The sequence below is a fragment of the Scyliorhinus canicula genome, chromosome 1 (genome assembly GCF_902713615.1).
Source record: "Scyliorhinus canicula chromosome 1, sScyCan1.1, whole genome shotgun sequence".
Lineage (NCBI taxonomy): Eukaryota > Metazoa > Chordata > Chondrichthyes > Carcharhiniformes > Scyliorhinidae > Scyliorhinus > Scyliorhinus canicula.
The window spans coordinates 287,535,272-287,556,472 of record NC_052146.1 but is presented as its reverse complement, the minus strand read 5'-3'; the positions used below and the strand labels follow the sequence as shown (position 1 = coordinate 287,556,472).

The following is a 21,201-nucleotide window of genomic DNA, read 5'->3' as shown; positions in this document are numbered from 1 at the left end:
ACCAGCCTGGAAGCAGTGCCATGCAACTCAAATGGAGATAGCCAAGTGACAGAAACAAAGTCCGGCTGTCATTCATTCAAATGTGACAGGCTGATATGTAGATGAACTGTCAAAACTCAATGCGGCCTGAAATTATAAAGTCAGAGACTTGAGGTGGGTGGGGGGAGGGATAGCAAGTAAAGATTGTATTGCAAACAGTTATACTCTGTTGGAAGGATTTCATTCAAAAAGAAAGGGGGATGTTATGGTTCCTGCATGCCATTACAACGTGAAGGTGCTCGGCAGAGCAAGGGTTAAATGGGACTGGAGAATAGGACCGCCCACAGTAAGATATATCGAGTCACATGGTAACAGACTCTGAGAGAACAATGTAGAGAGAAGCAGTTTATCTGCATGGAAGTAATACCATGCATGCCAGTATTCTAGGATCTGTAAACAGTTAAAGAATACCAATAAAGAGTTAATGTTTAAATATACAAGTCTTAAGTTTCTCACTGAGACACCTTCGCAGCAGTGAGACACCATATTGCAAGAAATTCCACAGAATTTATGTTTGCCTAATAGAGAGTGCACTCACTCTTGCCTTGAAGAATGTATCCTACTTACCCACGCCCAACTACATAGGCTAGTAAAAGTGTTGGGGCCCTAAGCATGTGCAGGGTTCATGTTCAAGGCAGAGGCAAATTGGGCAATTAATAATTACAGAAAATATTGATAAACCTTATGCTGTGCGAGTATATTGGAGAATCCTACCTATTGGGTAATCCTGCCAGCTATTGCCCTGAATTTGAGTGGGAAGAGTCCCAATGATAAGTCTAGTCCTGGATATATAATAAGTTTACGCGCCAGATAGATTCTCAACAGCTCTACACAATAATGCATAACTGCCTAAGATAGCAAATGTTTAATAAACTTTCATTTGCATAATGGCAACTGTTATGTCCTCAGGACATCTGATAGTACTGTAGTGACAATAAAGTCATTTTAAAATGAAATCACTGCTGTAATGTAGGGAAAGAGGGCAGCCAATTTTCACACAGCAAGATCTGACAAACTGCAATGAGATAGATGATTGTTATGCCAGTCTGCAAGATACATTTATCAGCCAAAAGATAGCATCTCTCAGCGCTGCACTTTTCTTTATTCGTTCATGGGCGTCGTTGTCTGGGCCAGCATTTATTGCCCATCCCTGAGAACATTTAAGAGCATCCTGGATTTGGAGTCATGGAGTAACTGACCGGGCAAGGATGACAGATTTCCTTCCCTAAAAGACATGAGTGAACCAGATGGGTTTTTACGACAATCGGCAATGGTTTAATAACCACCTTTAGACTTCTAATTACAGATTTATTTGATTGAATTCAAATTTCACCATCTGCCATGGCGGGATTTGAACCCGGGTCCCCAGAGCGTGACTCTGTGTCTCTGGATTACTAGCCCAGCAACAATACCACTGCCTCCCTTGACTGCTAAGAGAGCCCCATACCGGCCTCCCCGAACAGGCGCTGGAATGTGGCGATTAGGGGCTTTTCACAGTAACTTTATTGAAGCCTACTCGTGACAATAAGCGATTATTGTTTATGATAAGGGGAGTTTAGATCATGTGCTCAAATAAAATTATCTCAAGACAGCTGTGTAAGTCCTTGAAGGGAAGACTGCAGGCACTAAAGGCTAACTTGGGGAGATGAAATGAATTTTGAAACTCAGCAAGCTATGGCAACCGGAAAGGGTGATGGAAGCAGAAATGGAGCAACTTCCAAAGGGGAATTGGTGATATACTAGAAAAGGAAAACATTGGTGGGCCCTGGGGAAAATTAAGGGAGTGGAGCCAAATGAATAGCTCTTTCAAAGAATGAGCACAGGAGCGTTGGGCCGAATGGTCTCCTGATATTAAAATAGGGATAAATACATTATGAAAACAAAAGAAAAAACTGCTGGTAATCTGATCAGCCTCAACGGAAAAGGGGTTAATGTTCTGGCTCAATGAAAGGTCACAACCCAAACATTAACCTAGCTTTTCTTTCAGATACTAATCTGGCCTAAAGCACATTTCCCCCTCTCAGTTCAGATTACCACCATCCAATTTCTCTCTTTCCTTCTTGTGGTGAAAACAACAAAGGCCACAGCCAACTTTTCAGATCAAAACCACAGAGGTTTCACTACAGAGCCTGGGAAAAGCACAGGCATATCATGTGCTCCATCAAAAGTCATGCACAGATTGTAACAACAGAAGCCGTTTAGACTTCCCATTTAAATTTATAACGGATACAGAAACATAGATTTTATTTTCCTTAAATGGAGAGGTAATCACATGCACGCAGTTTCCATTGGAAAGCTGAATTTGCCTTTCAGACAGCAATGTGGGCCCGTGCTGTGTGCAGGACAACCATCTAACCAGCCTGCAGATTTCAGCACCTACGTGTAGGCTGGATAGATGCCTGCTCACACACACAACAGCTTCACAACGCACTACTAAAACGCAATTTCCCCCAGTTTTGCAATAACGCGCTGAAGTGACAGTTTGGCTCAGTGCCAACATTCTGACTACTTCATGTTCTTCTGGCGGGATTCTCACCCGACACCCTCCTCAAACTTGGGCCCATCCAAGGCTCCGTTGCGCTTCTCCCATTCTGGTCTCTTTGCGCATCTCCCATTTCCTTCACTCCACCATTGGCAGCTGTGCCATTTGTCAGCCTAGGCCCTAGGCTCAAGAATTCCTGCACTAAACATCTCTGCCCCTCTCTCCTCCTTTAAGTCACTTTGAAAAATCTATCTCGCATATCTCTATTTGGCTCGGTGTCAACTGCATTCCAGAGAAGGGCCTTGGCAGATTTTACTACAGTGCAATAAAAGGTGTCGTTGATATTGACTTTGGAGTCACTTCAAACCACATACTCCATGGCTCTATCACTCAATCCGATTTAGTGCTACGAATGCAGTACTGAGGAATGCTGCATTGTCAAGAGCTTTGATACTTCAAATTACTTATTATACGTTTGGGGGAGGGGGGGGGGCTTTGAATTCAGGGTAATTTGAAAGATTTAATGATCCTGTTTTTAAGAAAAGCAGGAAGCTCTACTTCTATCTTTGTAAAAAATACCCCGTCAAACACTCGTGCACCCCCTCCTTCAGGTACCATGCTCTTGAGAGGGTGTTGGTAACCATGGACTTCCATTGGATTGTTCAGAATATTGCAGTGGTTTGCTGTTGCCTTTTTCATTGTGGCTGACCAGGAAATTCACCTGCTGTTACCACCTGCCAAGATGTGTATTGGAAGGATTTGCAGGATAATCAACCTGCTCAGCCATGTTATGAATACACCCTTCCAAGGCCATTAAGTTCTGAAGTGGAACTTGAACCCGGAGTTTCTGTCCCAGAGGTTGGGACGCTATCACTACGCCATAAGGTCTCCTTCGCCTCTCTGCTCCCCACACCGCCTTAAACATTACCACTAAAAATAAATTAAATGCTCATCCTTTCACTGTTGTTTGGGAGCTCTCCCGAGATAAAATACATGCCTTACATGCCCATATGGCAACTTCGACTGCAAGCCAAAATATTTAATTGCTTGTGAAGCATTTAAATATGATGGGCTTTTTCAGAGAGTTGTTATCAAGTATTCAAAATACAAATATTCCTTTATGACATGGCAGCACGGTGGCACAGTGGCTAGCACTGCTGCCTCACAGCACTAGGGACCCAGGTTCGATTCCGGCCTTGGGTTACTGTCTGTGTGGAGTTTGCACTTTCTCCTCCCGTCTGCGTGGGTTTCCTCCGGTTTCCTCCCACAGCCCAAAGATGCGCAGGTTAGGTGGATTGACAAATTGCCCCAAAGTGTCCAATGGTAAGGTGGGGTTACGGACAGGGATAATGTGGGAGATTAGGCCAGGTAGGGGTGCTCTTTCAAAGGTTGATGTAGATTTCAGTCAATCCTGCTCTTACCGCTGCCATTCCCAGCAGTGATCACAGTGAAGCGATCAGCAGCAGAAACCCTGGCTGATTCTTCTCTCTCAAATGGAGACACCAGGGGCACTAGCAATTTCCACTGTAACCCTGACTTGCACTATTAGCTATAGTTATTGGAACCACACCCCAATGTTGCTCATTGGCAGCTGTATGCAAGGGCTAAGGGGAAAGGAAAACTGGAGGGAAAAGAATCATTAACTTTTCCCAAAGTCTAGTGACAGTGAAGGAATCCTCCTAACTGCTCATTTTGTATACACACCAGAAATATAAACACAGAATTTCAGCCTCATCGTACAAGCCCAGCTGCATTAAATTCTAGGTAGAGTAGCCGGCAAATTCAATGCACTTTCAACAGGATCAAGTGCACAAAGACTTAACAAGCGGCAGCCGATTAGTGTGGAATCTCACACCTCACAAATCTTGACATTACCAAAAACTAGAACTATATGCAAAAGCAACCTTAGCTTCTGTTGTAAGCAAAGTATGTGTTAGTCATATAACACTGACATGGTGCCTGGCCTTTTCAAAGACTTTGAAGAGTCCTGGTGAAGAGCCACATGAGTGCTCCGCGAACCTGAAATTGTGTGTAACTATTTCAATGTTAATGTAAGCCTACTTCTGACAATAGAAAGATTATTATTTAATGACTGGTGTGATTGAAGTAACATTAGCTAATATGACTCAATCAGACTAGACAGTAGACACTATTGAGCAAGCAGTAGAGATGTGGGGCACCTCTATATCCTAAAGTGATTACAAACTTGGCAATTTCCTGTGCTCATGAGCTGCTGAGGGGCATCAGTGATGGAGAATAAAACTGAGTTCCACCGCTACTACTCTACATTGACCTATACACTATATGCGGCACAATAAGAAGTCTTACAACACCAGGTTAGAGTCCAACAGGTTTATTTCGAATCACTAGCTTTCCGAGCACAGCTCCTTCATCACCAATTTGACTCAATGGACCGAATGGCCTCTTTCTGCACGATAGGTATTCTATGATTCTACGACCTCAAGCACTCCCAGGTCCCAACCCAGTTGCCGAGCAAGCTTTCTTTCCCAATTATGTGGCTTAATCTCAACTTCAGAAAAGCACCACGACTGAACCAAAGTCACATTTTTTATAGAATCCCCAGAGTGCGGAAGGAGGCCATTCGGCCTATCGAGTCTGCACCAGTCCTCCGAAAGTGCACCTTACCTAGGCCCACTCGCCCATCCTATTCATGTAACCCCACCTAACCTGCACATCTTAGGACCCTAAGGGGAAATTTAGTATGGCCAATCCACCTAACCTGCACTTCTTTGGAATGTGGGAGGAAACACATGAGACACGGGGAGAATGTGGAAAATGTCCAACTCTACCATCGGCTATTATTGGGGCACCTCTGGGGAGATGAATAATGCTGTTGCAGAGGACAGAACTGGTTGAAATTGGCCAAACTCATTTTTGTAATAATGCAAATAGCCAATGTAAACAGGCCCTCATATCATCAATTTGGGTTAAATTGTAATTCAGGTACCCAAGATGAAACAGCAGTATGAAAAGTCGCACCATTACCTTTACCTATTCTTAATTCCTCTCTTGACATCCTTTATTTGGCTGTTATTACCATTTGAATTTACACACTACTCAGTTTTTCCATTTCATTTTATCCTTTCTTGTTCTCGAACAAAACAAAATTGTAAAATGCCGGATCTGAAACTGCCGGTCTTTTTCCATTAAATGCTAACTGGGTTTTTGTTTCCCTCCCAAACTCTCCTGTTCTTACTTTAAGTTTCCAAGATTCTGGATTTGCTTTTACCCCTATCTTGTGGTTCTACATCTCCTGGTTTCTGTAGTTTTCTACTTTGCATTTCCCCAAATCGACTTTGCTTTGCATATGTAATTTGTAATATAAAAGACTGTATTGTGGCATCATGATACCTTGAACATAAAATGGCAAGACAAACCCCCAAACAATGAGATACTCGCAAAGTGATTCATGGTATCAAGTCTACTCCAACTGAGACCATGATACAAGAATAATGGCCAATCCATCTCTCTGGCCAAGTAAAGTTTGGCAAACTGGACCCACGAGAAAAGAACAATCGTAAAGTTATCCTGAAGCTGTCATGTCGTTCCAACAATTTCTACATGATTTTCCTCAATTTTACTTGTCAGTTCCCCTGCCCCCACTCAGTTCAGGGTGTTTCTCCTTACTTGACGCCTTTCCGTTCTACATTTTCTTCAGTTATCAAGCTACTATTCACTGTTCTGCAAGTTCATAATGTAAACAATTTATGTAACTGGACGTTTTAAACCCTTTGCTCAGAAAATGAGAGGTCAGAGGGCATAACCATTCTCTTGTGGTGGTGAAATGTCATTTAACTGAAGAGAACATTCAGAGTTGCCCCCCCCCCCCACTCAAGTTCATTGCAGTGGGGCAGTTTCTCAGGAGCGACCTTATTTCCCTCAACAAAGTGATGCAGGCTTTTCTACCTCAGGGCCGAGGCTTTGGTCATGGTTTTTAGCATTTGAGAGTTGGAACTCTCAGAGCACACCAAGTCATAAAACGTCTGCAGGAAAATATACTGTTTGTACTGTTCTACAGTGGCTGACAGGACATGGTACTTCCCTTGCAGTTCAATTGTCCATGTCAGGGAATCTTAATAAACACTTATTGCAGCTGACCCCAATTTCTGCTCTGTCAAATTTTATCATCATTTTAACCAAAAAGGAGCCAATGAAGAACATAAAAATATTTTCCAAATCAGAAACATTGCACGCTATTTAAAGTGTGTTCATGAAAATTTAGTCGGGGCATTTTATGCTGCTAATTTAATCTTTCTTTAAAGTTTTATTTGTAATGGAACAAATTGTTCATCCAGTGAAAGACTCAAAACAAATGAGACTCTCAAGGACGTTTCAGGCAGCATCAACAATAAAGCCGGTTTAGATATTATTCCGGTTTAATCCACCTGACATTTACTGCTAATGGCAGGAGACGTAAAAAGATAATGCAATATATTCAAAAAATATAATGGAACCCATACCATAAATACAATGCAAGCAGACCCGAAACAGCAACATAGAATACATTTTCCAAAGGAAGAAGGTGATTTGCTTCCTTTCAGAAAGACCATTCACCCCTTTCACCACGGTACAAAATGCTTTAAGGCTTTGCCTCCACTGCGTCACCCAGAAGACTATTCCACACAGTGGATTCATGGATAGGATTAGTACGAACACAGGTTGGGGCACGTTCAGAAGCATACGGAGCAGCACGGTGGCACAGTGGTTAGCATTGCTGCCTCACGGCGCCGAGGTCACAGGTTCCATCCCGGCTCTGGGTCACTGTCTGTGTGGAGTTTGCACATTCTCCCCGTGTGAGTTCCGCCCCCACAACCCAAAGATATGCAGGGTAGGTGGATTGGCTATGCTAAATTGGAAAAAAAATGAATTGGGTACTCTAAATTTACCAAACAAAAAGTTCAGAAGCATAGAAAAACAATAAAATCAACGGAAGTTGGTTCTCATTACATTTATGACGCTTAATTCTCGGCCTCTGGTCCTCAGGGCTTGAGTCACATAAAACCACTTCGCACACCTACACGCTCATTTGAGTGAAGTCGCAACAGATTCCTACAGCGTAAGCCAATATTACAGGTAGAGTATCCTTTATCTGTAAATATGAAAACTGAACACGGCCAAAAACTGCACATTTCTTTGAACACGATCAACCTTTAGTGTGAGAAGTCTGTGACCTGAGCCAACACAAACGTCATCGTCCACATCGATCTTTGTTATTCAGTGGTACATCTTCCTTTTCTAGCCATTTTATTTACTTTAGACCGCAACTAGTCTAGGCTCCATTGTAATGCAAGTAGGCCAAAGCCTCTACGCGGTGTTGGAACACCAAAATGATCTGCAATCCGAAACTCAATCGGTCCTGAGGATCTCGGGTAAATGATACATGACATGTACACTGAAAACATTGCTTCTTACATGAAAGAAGTGGTCTATGCAGTTAACATAGAAACGAGTATCAGTTCATATCTGCCATTCTGTATCAGACATGACTCAGTTGGTATCACTCTCACCTCTGAGTCACAAGGTTCCGGCTTCAAGGCCAACTCCAGGACTAGAGCACAAAGTTCAAAGCTGACATTCCAGTGAAGAGGGGAGACTGCACTCCCAGAGGTGCCACCTTTCAGATGAGACATTAAACCAAGGCCCATCTCGCTGTTCGGGTGGATGTAAAAGAACTCCTGGCATCACTGTGGGGATACATCAGGGGAGTGGGCCTAGGTGGGGTATTCTTTCAGAGGGTCGGTGCAGACTTGAAGGGCCGAATGGCCTCCTTCTGCATTGTAGGAATTCTATGGTTCTACTTTGAAGGATAGGAGAGTTATCCCTGGTTTTCAGTCGAATATTTATCCCTCAATCAATACCACCGAAAAGTGATTATCTGGTCATTGTCACATAGCTGCTTGTGGGAGTTTGTGGTGCGCATATTGGCTGCCGTGTTTCCTACATTACAATAGTGACCGTACTTGGAAAAAGTACTTCATTGGCTGTAAAGCACTTTGGGATGTCCATCGATTTTGAAAAGCACTATACAAATGCAGGCATTTCTACATTGCACCATGGCCATCTGGTAATCGTGTCAGGCCTGTGATCTTTCATCAAAACCTTTCACATGAATGGTCCTAGACCTGAAATATTAACTCTGTTTTCTCCCTCACAGCTGCTGCTGGACCTGCTGAGTATTTCCAGCGGTGCCATTTTATGGCCCCTGCTGCCAGTGGGATTTTACAGTTCCGCAAAGTCAATGGACTTTTGACCGGCCCACTGCACTTCACGGTCCTGCTCCCGCTGGGACTTGGCTGGAAAATCCCACCCCGGCATTTCCTGTTTTTATTTCCGAGCGTTCATTTGAACAAAGTTTTTGCCACAATGGCAGTCTTTTGGAATGACAGCACACGCCCCAACTGAAAACTGCCAGGGCAGTCCAAGGAAATCCCCACGATATCAAGTACACAAGAAATAGAAACAGTAGGCCACCATGGCACCTCGAGCCTGCTCCGTCATACAATACGGTCATGGCCAATCATAGTTTTAACTATACTTTGGGCGGCATGGTAGCACGGTGGTTAGCACTGTTGCTTCACAGTGCCAGGGTCCCAGGTTCGATTCCCGTTTGGGTCACTGTCTGTGTGGAGTCTGCACGTTTTCCTCGTATCTGTGTGGGTTTCCTCCCACAAGTCCCAAAAGACTTGGGTGAATTGGACATTCCGAATTCTACCTCTGTGTACCCGAACAGGCGCTGGAGTGTGGCGAGTAGGGGATTTTCACAGTAACTTCATTACAGTGTTAATATAAGCCTACTTGTGACGTTAATAAAGATTATCGCTATTCCTTTCCACTCTCCATATGCCTAGATTCCCTCAGACACCAAAAATCTGTCTATGCCAGCCTTAACAATGTAACATCCACATCCCTCTGGGGCAGAAAATTCCAACTAATGTCAGTTCAAAATGATCAGCACCTTATCCTGGGACCGTGCCCGTGTTTTAGAACACACACACATACACCCATTCAAACTAACACATACCCACACACTCATTCACATATACACACCCACACACTCATTCACACATACACACCCACGCACTCATTCACACATACACACCCACACACTCATTCACACATATGCACCCACGCACTCATTCACACATACACACACGCACCCATTCACACACACGCACCCATTCACACATGCACACACACTCATTCACACACACACTCATTCACACATACACACACACACTCTCATTCACACATGCACACTGTTGCCACCTGGGTTGGCCACTTCCCGACTTTAAAATGGAGATTCGCTAAGAATGCAGGGAAATCCAGCCAAGGACAGAAAAACAAGCAGGTGCAAAATCTCCTGTATATTAGAACTTGCAGAAACCCAGACAGCACTGAAACTGACGACCATCTACATATTGATGAGCGATCCCCAGGAACAATTGAAACAGTTAAGATAGTTGAGGCCAAGCCAGACTCCTCGGCGCCAGCAGGAGCCAAGACAAAGAAAGGCCAACGGACACTTAGGAACCGCCCAGCGATCAGGGAACAGCTCCAGTATTGGAGAAATCGATCCAAGTGATCAGAACTCAGTCCAATCACTTGGAACCAGGTATGGGGTCCGCCCAAGTTCAATTTGTTCTTCTTGGCACTTGGCTCTCAGCGAGGAGAGACTGGCCCAACAGCTTCTTGGCAGCTCTCAAAGAACTCTTGACTGTGACTCTCAACTCAGAGAGACTTGCCTAGCAGCTGCACCAGCAAGTAAGTGTCCAGTCAACGCACGCTGCAAGATAGGCGCTCCTAACCATTAGTCCATACCAGCTGGAAGCCTGCAGACTCAGGATCGAACGAGAGGCCAATTGTTCCCCTGACCTAGTGGGTCCCTTTTCCAAAGCTAAGTATTGGCCTGTTAGTGTTAGTGATAGCCTAGTGAATATTATTTTATGCATGAGTAGCGATTGTGTATATAATAAATGTGTTTTGATTTGAACCGTACTAACTGGTGTATTGAGTTATTGATCAGCACTTGAACTTGAACCTCGTGGTGGTGTCATAAAGATACCTGGCGACTCTAGAGCAAGGTGATTAAACTGAGCAAATTAAGTGTAAAGCACACTTAGCAACATTTAGCAACAACACACACACTCATTCACACATACACACACACTCATTCACACATACACACACTCATTCACACAAACACACACACTCATTCACACAAACACACATTCATTCACACAAACACACACACTCATTCACACAAACACACACTCATTCACACATACACACACTCATTCACACAAACACACACTCATTCACACAAACACACACTCATACACACACACGCATTCACACATACACACACACACATTCACTCACATACACACACACTCATTCATACACACACACATTCATTCACACATACACACACACTCATTCACACACATATTCACACATACACACACACTCATTCACAGATACACACACTCATTCACATACACACATTCACACACACACTCATTCACACATACACTCCTTCTCACTCACACACACACACTCATTCTCACTCACACACACACATTCTCACTCACACACACAATTCACACACACATCCGACCAGCAGAATCTTCAAAGAGATCGCCTCTCATTCTTCTGAAGAGAGGCCCAATTTACTCAGCCTCTCATCATCCTACGGCACTTGATGGGCGAATTTTAATTCAGGCAATGTAAGTTTCACCCGGCAGGTGGAGAGTCAACACGAGCCTTTGGGGAATTACGTATTAACTGCCATATTAAGTGGACAATGGTAGACCCAATCATCCCAGAGGTTAATTTATTGAACGTTTGCTGCACCACATTCATTCCAAGCGTACATTTTCTGTGGAGACCAAACTGCACAAGTTATTTATACGTGGTTTCACCAAAACCCTGTCCAATTGTTGGAGCAGGACTTTATAAAAAATATTGCACAGAAATTAATGCTGCTCCCCGAAGCAGATTTAGTGGGGTGGGGGTCATTTAATCATGTGGGAGGGTTCTAGGGGGTGGAAACCAGGCTGGCTTGCTGATTCTGCCCAATTAAATCTGGGGTAAGAAGATTTGTGGACAATTCTTCCTGCCCTGGTCGCCAATTTAGCCATGCATGGGCAATTAATGATCTCATCAGAACCTCATCTGCTTCTGCTGGTATTCAAACAGCAGTGGGCAGGGCAGTCGCCACATGTCTGATTAAGGACACCATCATCAGATGGGGGCCCTCACCATGAGCCACTCCCCTTTCAACTCATAGCCAGTGACCCCTTCCCCACAGTCGCTTTCCAGCCCTCGGTCACCTGTGGCCAGAGTCCTTCACTGATCGCCGACCTCTGGTGCGTGATGTGACCCCTTTCCCCACAGTCTCCTCCCCCACAGTCTCGGACACCTGTGGCCAGAGTCCTTCACTGATCCCTGACCTCTGGTGGGTACACTGCTGTAGCTAACACTGCTCCCTTGCTTATGGCAATGTTGAGCTGCTGAGCAGGGGGTCAGGGGCAGGATTTCTGGACCTGGGGTCGTTGATCCTGGGAAGGCCCACCACTGTCCACTGAAGAGCCAGATTGTTTTGTTTTGGTGTGAGGAGACCAGCGAGAATAAGCATCCCAGTCGTCGTGTAACAATTATTATAGACTACTGTTAAAGTAAAGACAAATACATACCAACAGGACTACTCTACGACAAGCTTAAAGAATGGCAGAACTGCTTAAAAGGTCAAATGGCCTTCATTTGCTCCCATTTCTGATGTTCTACACACTCCCCTAGTTGCAAGATGAGGAAAATGTGATAAATATCTGAGGCTAAAAGTCTAGGACAAAGAGTAACTTCATGGACCACACTGCATGACTCATAAGAACTTGAAATTGGGGTTGTGAGACCTTTCTTAGAACATGAAACCAATGTTTGCTTTGTAGGATAGAATCATCTCCCATGACACCCATTAATAACGCAGAAAAGGAATTGAGACAAAAACACAGATATAGTTGGAACTGGTCAGATCTCACTCCAGAACAAAGTATTTTTAAAAAACGGTTTTACTTGATTTCTCCTACAATCTATAATCAAAGAAAAGAAGCATTAAAAAGCGCAACAATGATTTCTGCTGCCTAGAAATGTGAGTTTGCAGCTGCATTGCCGATTTCAGTAAAAATATAATTACTTTGCGGTTTTTGTCTGTGCAGTGCTCAAACCTTCGGCTCGCACACATTTTTCCCATTCCATCAACTCTAGTAAATTAGGGGGATCCACCCAACAGGGAAACATAACGTGGAAAAGGCCTGGAAAAGTTTCAGCCACTGCTTGTTCAGGAAGGATCTCAATTGAAGAGGGAACGGGACCTGAAAGGAGAAAGATCAAGAGACTTAGCACTTACTGAGGTGAACGCCAACAGCTCCTCTTCAGTCAGCTTGTGAACAGGGTTGTTCTTCTGAAAATCTGTGCTGTTGGAACAAAATTTTAGCATGTATGAAAGCAACAACTAATGGTGTGTTCAACTACTGAGGTACCAGTTAAGGTACAAAGAAATGTAAATCAGTGCATTTCACAAGGGGAAAAAGAACACAGCAAAAGGAACTTAATCAACTCTGAAAGGGACGGCGAGATCAAGGGTTCCTTGATCTTGCATTTTTTAAATATAAATTTAGAATTCCCAATTATTTTTTTCCAATTAAGGGGCAATTTACCGTGGCCATCCACCAACAGCACATCTTTAGGTTGTGGGGGTGAGACCCATGCAGACACGGGGAGGAGAAACTCCATACGGACAGTGACCCGGGACTGAACCCAGGTCCTTGGCACCGTGAAGCAGCAGTGCTAACCACTTCACCACCGTGTCCGCCCCCAGACACTTGCATTTTGAAAGATGAGCATGCAAGTAGAAACGGCCAGGAAAAGATAAGTGAGATTCTAAGTTTTATATCTTGGGGACTTTATACCCTATAAACAAGGAGCACTAATAAAACCTAGGCATTAATTGTGTGTGTAATTCTGATTGCTTGAATGCGACCTTCTTGAAGCAATTTGCATCTTCTGCCCACTGCAATATAGACGAGTTTGATAAATTCACAGAATTGTTATGATGCGGGAGGAGGCCATTCGGCCCATTGTGTCATCTCATTATAGAAAGTGTGTTAAAATCACAGAAGAATCACACGATTATCAAGGGATTAAAGATCATGGAAAAAAAGAAGCTCAAGATAGGCTTAGGTTAAACAGGGGAAGTGGGGGATCAATAAAAATAGTTTTCAATATGTGAAAGGTTTTGAGAGGTTAAGCGGTGAACAACTATTTTGACTGGCTGGTGAATCCACAAGGGCACACAGTGGGATGGCCACTAAAAAAACTGAAAGAAGCTGCAATTTATTCCACACAGGCACGACTGGAACATGGAATGCTTTACCACATGCAGTTACCCAGGCTGTGCAATAACATTTCAAAGTGAATTTATCAAAGAAAAAAATATAAAACCATGCAGCAAAAGAGCTGAGAAATGGAATCAAGATTAGATAACTCCAACTGAAGAGCTAACCTTGCCAGAGACTGAATCACTTCAGGTGTTGCATGATTTATGGTTCAATTGCCAGAGACATTTAATGACTGATGAATGGTTACACACCTGAAACATTAGCAACTGACATGCTGTGTCTATCTGAGCGTGTGTATATGTGCATCTACATATGTACTTGCATGCCGCTGTGCGCATTTGCACATGCATAGAAGTGTTTGCATTTTCAGTCAGTTGCACTTCAGATGTCACACTTTAAAGTTTAAAAGAATGACAAGGCTGAAAAGTTGAAGCTTTCCAGTCCTACCCCATAGCTTAGTGCTCTAATAGCAGAACAGGAAAACAGACTGAACAATAATTAAAGGAAGACTGCGTACTTGTCAAGATGTTAAAGAATGAGCGTGAGAAAATAAAAAAGGAAAATTAATGTAATATACTGGGAAAATAGATTGTCGCCTGGATACAACTTCAAAGAATTTGCATCTTCTGCCCACTGCAATATACATGAGTTTGATAAGTTCACAGAATCACAGAATTGTTACCATGCGGAAGGAGGTCCATCGTGTCTACATCGGCTCTTCAAATCAGCATTATGGTTTTGTGTAATTCTCTTGCCTTTCTCACGTAACTCTGCAGATTGTTTCTATTCAAATAGTCATCTAATGCCCTCTTGAATGCTTTGGTTGAACCCACCTCCACCAGACTTCCAGGCAGCGCATTCCAGACCCAAACTCTCGGATCGCATTTGGTTCCTTTGCAAATCATTTTGAATGTGTCGTCTGGTTCTTGATCTTTTTACGAGCGGGAACAGTTTCTCCTCATCTATTCTATCCAGCCCCCTCATGATTTTAAACACCTCTATCAAATCCCCTCTTAGCCTTCTCCACTCCAAGGAGAACAGACACAACGGCTCCAATCTATCCTCATAACTAAAGTTTCTCGTCCCTGGGACCATTCTTGTAAACCTCTTCTGCACTCTCTCCAACGCAACCACATCTTTCCTCAAGGGTGGTGCCTAGAACTGTACACAATATTCCAGCTGAAGTATAACGAGTATCTTATACTAGTTCAGCATAACCTCCTTGCTCTTGTACTCTATGCCACAATTAATAATGCTGAGGATACCAACTGCTCTCTCCAACTGTCCTGCAACCTTTAATGACTTATACACATATACATCCAGGTCCCACTGCTCCTGCACACTTGTCATCTAAAGGGAAGGAGATACATGGGAATACCACCACCTGGAAGTTCCCTCCAAGTCACTCACCCTCCTGACTTGGAAACATGCCACCATTCCTTCACTGTCACGTTGGGTCAAAATCTAGGAACTCCCTCCTTAATAGCACTGTGGGTGTACCTATACCAGATGGACAGCAGCAGTTCAAGAAGGTAGCTCACCATCATCTTCTCAAGGGCAATTTGGGATGGGCAATGAATGCTGTTCTAGCCAGCGAAATCCACTTCTCTTGAATGAATAAAGAAAAAGATTTAGGACAGAAGCCTCCCCTGGAGAACAGCCATAACGCTGGGTGTCAGGACCAACTTGACAAAGAGCTTCTCATATGATACAGTTAAACCTGGACGGCAATGATGCACCAGCACCGATTGCCCAGTAAATGAATGTATCATTGGGTGCAGTACTGGGCGTGCAAACCTACGTCTGATATCTGGTCTGCCTTCAATCAGTCGTGTACTTCATGGGGCATTTAAATTAACCTGGCAGGTTGGAAATTAGTCAACCACCACATTGGGCCAATGTTTGAATGTGTACAATGTGCAGCTTAGTGTGGCGAGAAGGCTGGGCTCAGCAGTGATGCTTCTGTCTGAATTGATTGCTTTATAGATGAAGAATGGTCCCTTGGGTGAACTGTTGGGAGGACTGCCAGCATGTGTGTAACTGCAAAGCTTGACAAGACTTTTGTATGAGTGTGTGTATGTGTGTGTGTGGAAGGGGGGGGGGGGGGGGGGGGGGGGCGCTACTCTAGCAGATGTTGCCATTTTCTGGGGACATTCTAGCTCGCATCCAGAAGAGAGTCGTCAGAGGGAAACATAAGGAAAATCGTTCCTCTTCAACAGAACTGACATGCCAATGCCAACAAATACGGAAAGATACAATAAATCCGGTGACCTCATGGACCCCCCCCACCCCCCCTTCCCTCCACAATCTTGAGTGTCTGGGAACCTCAGTTTGAAACTTAAGAGATATCATTATTTGAAAACTGCAGTTGAAAATGACCAAAAGGAATTGCCCCTATCGACATTCACAAATGGTGCAATCGCTGAAGGGTGAAAACACTGCGTTATGTATGATGGTCCTGTATCACAACAACCGCTGACAGATTCCACCCGTCGAGAACTGCAAATCAAACTCTGCACAAGCCAGGGGAAAGAGATATTCCAGAAATACTATGCAACTCGACAGGTTGAAATAGCACCGAGTGTATTTATGGCATTTGGCGCAAACAGTGAAATATGAATCATAGATTAAAGTGAACTCTGTTTAACTGTCTCTGGGTATCAATAAATCCAAGTTAATTTTGAAATGCAACTAACCGTCCCTTATATAAGAGCAACAGCACAGCCGAATATTTTGAAAATGAGATATGAAGATATCTGCAGCCTGCGTTCTGATGTGCCAACTTAATTTCTACTTAAAAAGGTAAGGTTACAGGAGACGCAAAAACCAGTCCGGGGAAATGACAAAAAGAAACACACTGACTACTCAAATCAGTCAATGGTCACTTAAAATACGCACAGCTAATTCTGCAACAGTGAAAAGAATTTCATATTTCACCATGATAAAAAATATCCCACAAAATATTCAAGTATTGCATACGTTCCATAACATTTGCAGTCACTACAGTGAAAACCACATTAAGAATTAGTCCCAGCAATAATTTTGTTTCCTAATGGTCTTCACTCATCAGAAAAGACAGAATTCCGACAGCAGTTAGCCACCAATATGACAGGCATTAGTGCTGATTTGATGTTTCCAAGGGCATGATCTCGCCCTGCACCCAATTAATGCACAGTTTATGCATGAAAGAAAGGTACAAATTTATCCCCTGCAGCAACTCACTAAACAAGCATGAACAGTGCACTTTGATAGTGTTGACATGAACCATCTGTCTTGCGTCACATGATGGGGCACTAAGCATTTGGACCCGAATGATGCACAATCTGTGGCGAGGCTGTCGCTTTCAGCCTACGCAACAGCAGGGGATTCAATGTTGAATTAGCAACCAGTTCACATTCATTTTCTAGTAGTTGAAGTCAGTACGACCTCCCCAATCAACTCTCCATCGGCTCCATCCAACATGGTCAGGTAGCCCGCTTGGACACCGACTTATGACCAAGATCATTGTCTTACAGTGACTTAATTTGTCAATTTTCGGTTGAGGTCTGAGAGTGGAGGATGTTCTGGGATTCCTATAGATGCTCTCTTGAAGTCCCATCTATAAGACCATAAGACATAGGAGCAGAATTAGGCCACTTGGCCCATCGCGTCTGCTCCGCCATTCAATCATGGCTGATATTTTTCTCATCCCCATTCTCCTGCCTTCTCCCCACAACCCCTGATCCCCTTATTCATCAAAAACCTATCTATCTCTGTCTTAAAGACACTCAGCGGTTTGGCCTCCACAGCCTTCTGTGGCAAAGACAACCACAGATTCACCACCCTCTGACTGAAGAAATTCCTCCTCATCTCTGTTTTAAAGGATTGTTTAAAGGGCAGCACGGTAGCATGGTGGTTAGCATAAATGCTTCACAGCTCCAGGGTCCCAGGTTCGATTCCCGGCTGGGTCACTGTCTGTGCGGAGTCTGCACGTCCTCCACGTGTGTGCGTGGGTTTCCTCCGGGTGCTCCGGTTTCCTCCCACAGTCCAAAGATGTGCGGGTTAGGTGGATTGGCCATGCTAAATTGCCCGTAGTGTCCTAAAAAGTAAGTTTAAGGGGGGGTTGTTGGGTTACGGGTATAGGGTGGATACGTGGGTTTGAGCAGGGTGATCATTGCTCGGCACAACATCGAGGGTCGAAGGGCCTGTTCTGTGCTGTACTGTTCTAATGTCCCTTTAGTCTGAGATTGTGTCCTCTGCTTCTAGTTTTTCCTACAAGTGGAAATATTCTCTCCACGTCCACTCTATCCAGGCCATGCAGTATCCTATAAGTTTCAATAAAATCCCCCCTCATCCTTTTAAACGCCAATGAGTACAGACCCATAGTCCTCAACCGTTCCTCATCCGACAAGCTCTTCATTCCAGAGATCACTCTTGTGAACTTCCTCTGGACCCTTTCCAAGGCCAGCATATCCATGCTTAGATACGGGGCCCAAAACTGCTCACAATACTCCAAATGGGGTCTGACCAGAGCCTTATATAGCCTCAAAAGTACATCCCTGGTCTTGTATTCTAGCCCTCTCGACATGAATGCTATCATTGCATTTGCCTTCCTCACTGCCGACTGAACCTGCACATTAACCTTAAGAGAATCGTGAACAAGGACTCCAAAGTCCCTTTGTGATTTCCTAAGCATCTTCCCATTTAGAAAATAGTCTATGCCTCCATTTTGCCTTCCAAAGTGCATAACCTCACACTTTTCCACATTGTATTCCATCTGCCACTTCTTTGCCCACTCTCCTAGCCTGTCCAAGTCCTTCTGAAGCCCGCCTGCTTCCTCAATACTACCTGCCCCTCTATAGATCTTTGTATCTAAGACAGTTCCTCTCTAAAAGTGTTGATGGTGAGTCATTGGTCTGGATACTGTGGTCAGTGACAAAGCTCACAGCTGACCTAAAGGACAGCTGCCACAAATATCTACTGGTTTCTGAGGCACCAATTTCACCTTTCCTGACATTAATTTGAATCTGGCACTGAATCAAGAGAATTTCCAGGTATCAAGCAGGGTAAGCTGCCTTCTTCATGCTGAAGAATACTCAAAGACAGCTAACAACAAAGTTGAAAGCATTGATTTATAGAATCATAGCAAAGTTACAGCACAGAAGGAGCCATTCGGCCCATCTTGTCCTTGGCAGCCCGAGGACACCCAGGTGCCCTTTCTACCCCGGTCCGTAGGCCTGTAGCTTAGAGCACGTGAAGCGCAGATCCAGATACTTCTTAAAAGAGTTTGGAGTCTTTGCCTCCACCACCAACTTCACCTGAGGAAGGAGCAGTGCTCCGAAAGCTAGTGTTTTGAAACAAACCTGTTGGACATTAACCTGGTGTTGTGAGACTTCTTACTGTGACCACCAACTCAGGCAGCACATTCCAGACACCCACTATGTAAAAATGTTCTTCCTCTTATCCCCTCTACACCTTCTTGAATCTATGTCCCCTGGTTCTAGAATTCTCCATCAAGGGAAACAATTTCGTCCTGTCCACTCTATGTTTTCCCCTCTTAATTTTTGTACACCTCAATTATGTCTTCTGTAGTAATCCACGGGAGGCAGGAGTTCCGTCACCACACCAATATTTATTTACAATAACGATATTACAGGAGCAGCTACAAACAGTGCTGCCAGCAGTCCAGTCAACTTAAGACTGGCTCACAAAGCCTACACAGGTGATTATATGGGCCCCCTCAATGAGCTCTCATTGAGGGAGCTCATACTCCAATTGGCCAACCAATAAAGCCAATTGGAGTTCATTACACCCCTCCCCCCCCCCCCAAGGTCCGAGGAATTCCTGCCAGCTGGCATTCCTCTGAGCTTCTTCCTGCTCCTCATGTCTGGGTCTGTCACCTCTGTGTCGTCCGCCGGGTCGTTCTCCAAAGTGGGCGGGGTGTACCTTATCCGTGCTCGTCTTTTCCTTGAAGACCTCCTTGGAAGTTGTTCTTCCTCCTGCTTGGGGAGTGGTGTCGCGGCGGCCTCGTCGAACGTGTCCATCTCCGACTCAGATGACTGGATGACGGGGTCAGGAGAAATTGCTCGGGGCTGGGGTGTGGGTATCCTTTCCGTCTGGGCTATCCCAGCTTGAGGCAGTCCTGCTTCGCCTGCCTCCAGGTGTGGTTCCGCTGCCCTTATTTGGTCTAGGTGTTTCTTCAGCCTCATAGGATATGGGCCCTGTTTGGGACTCTACCGAGCCTTTGACCCACGTTGGTCCATTCCCATAATTCTTGACCCAAACCGGTGCCCCCACCTGGAAATGTCTCTGCTGCCGACTATTATCATGCCCCCTGCGTTGGGCCTCCTGTTGTTTCTCCACTTTCTCCGTAAAATTTGGGAAAAGGAGACTCAGCCTTGTTCGCAGCCGCCTTCCCATTAAGAGTTCAGCTGGCGGTATGCCCGTTGTGGAATGCGGTGTGGTCCTGTAATCAAACAGCCAGCAGGAGAGCTTTGTGTCCATTGACGCTGCCGGCTGCTTCTTGAGTCCCGCTTTAAGTGTCTGGACCGCTCTCTCTGCCAGGCCGTTGGTCGCTGGATGGTAAGAGGCCGTTTTGATTAAACGGTCTCCGTTTTCCTTCAGGAATTTTCCAAATTCCCCACTTGTGAATGCCGTTCCGTTGTCCGACACCAATACCTCCGGAAGTCCATGTGTTGCAAACGAGGCCCTGAGTTTTTCAATTGTCGATGCTGTGCTTGCCGTGTTTACCCGGTGGATGTCCAACCATTTGGAGTGGGCGTCCACTGTCACCAAAAACATTGAGCCCATGAAAGGGCCGGCGTGGTCAATATGCAGACGGGTCCACGGTCTTCCTGGCCATTCCCACGGGTGCAATGGCGCCGCTGGTGGCATTCTTTGCCCCTGTTGACACTCCTGGCACCGACATACAAGGCTGCTATGTCTGTGTCCAAACCTGGCCACCAAACGTAGCTTCGAGCTAGCATCTTCATTTTAGACACCCCTGGGTGTCCGTGATGTAACTCGGTTAAGATTGCCTGACGGCCCTGAGCTGGGACTATTACCTGGGCTCCCCATAATAGGATACCGTCTTCTAAGGTTATTTGGTCCCTTCTGCTCCAGTATGGGTGCCTCTGGGGCTCCACTGGTTTTTCCAGTTCCCCTGTTAGCAGTAAATGCTTCATCTTGGCTAAAACTGGGTCTTTTTGCGTCCACAACTGAATATGTTGTGCGTCTACTGGTAGGGTGTCCAAAAAATTTAGAGTCATTACTGTCTCCTCTACT

General features: G+C 44.7%; 1 protein-coding gene across 1 annotated transcript in view; it reads right to left on the bottom strand.

Moving 5' to 3' along the window:
* ttc27 (tetratricopeptide repeat domain 27) overlaps window positions 1–21,201 on the bottom strand; it is a 254,749-nt gene that overhangs the window by 153,892 nt on the left and 79,656 nt on the right. Inside the window, exon 9 of the mRNA XM_038814813.1 lies at window positions 12,948–13,014. Within this exon, the coding sequence (XP_038670741.1) occupies window positions 12,948–13,014 (67 nt within the window). The remainder of the gene's footprint in view (window positions 1–12,947; window positions 13,015–21,201) is intronic.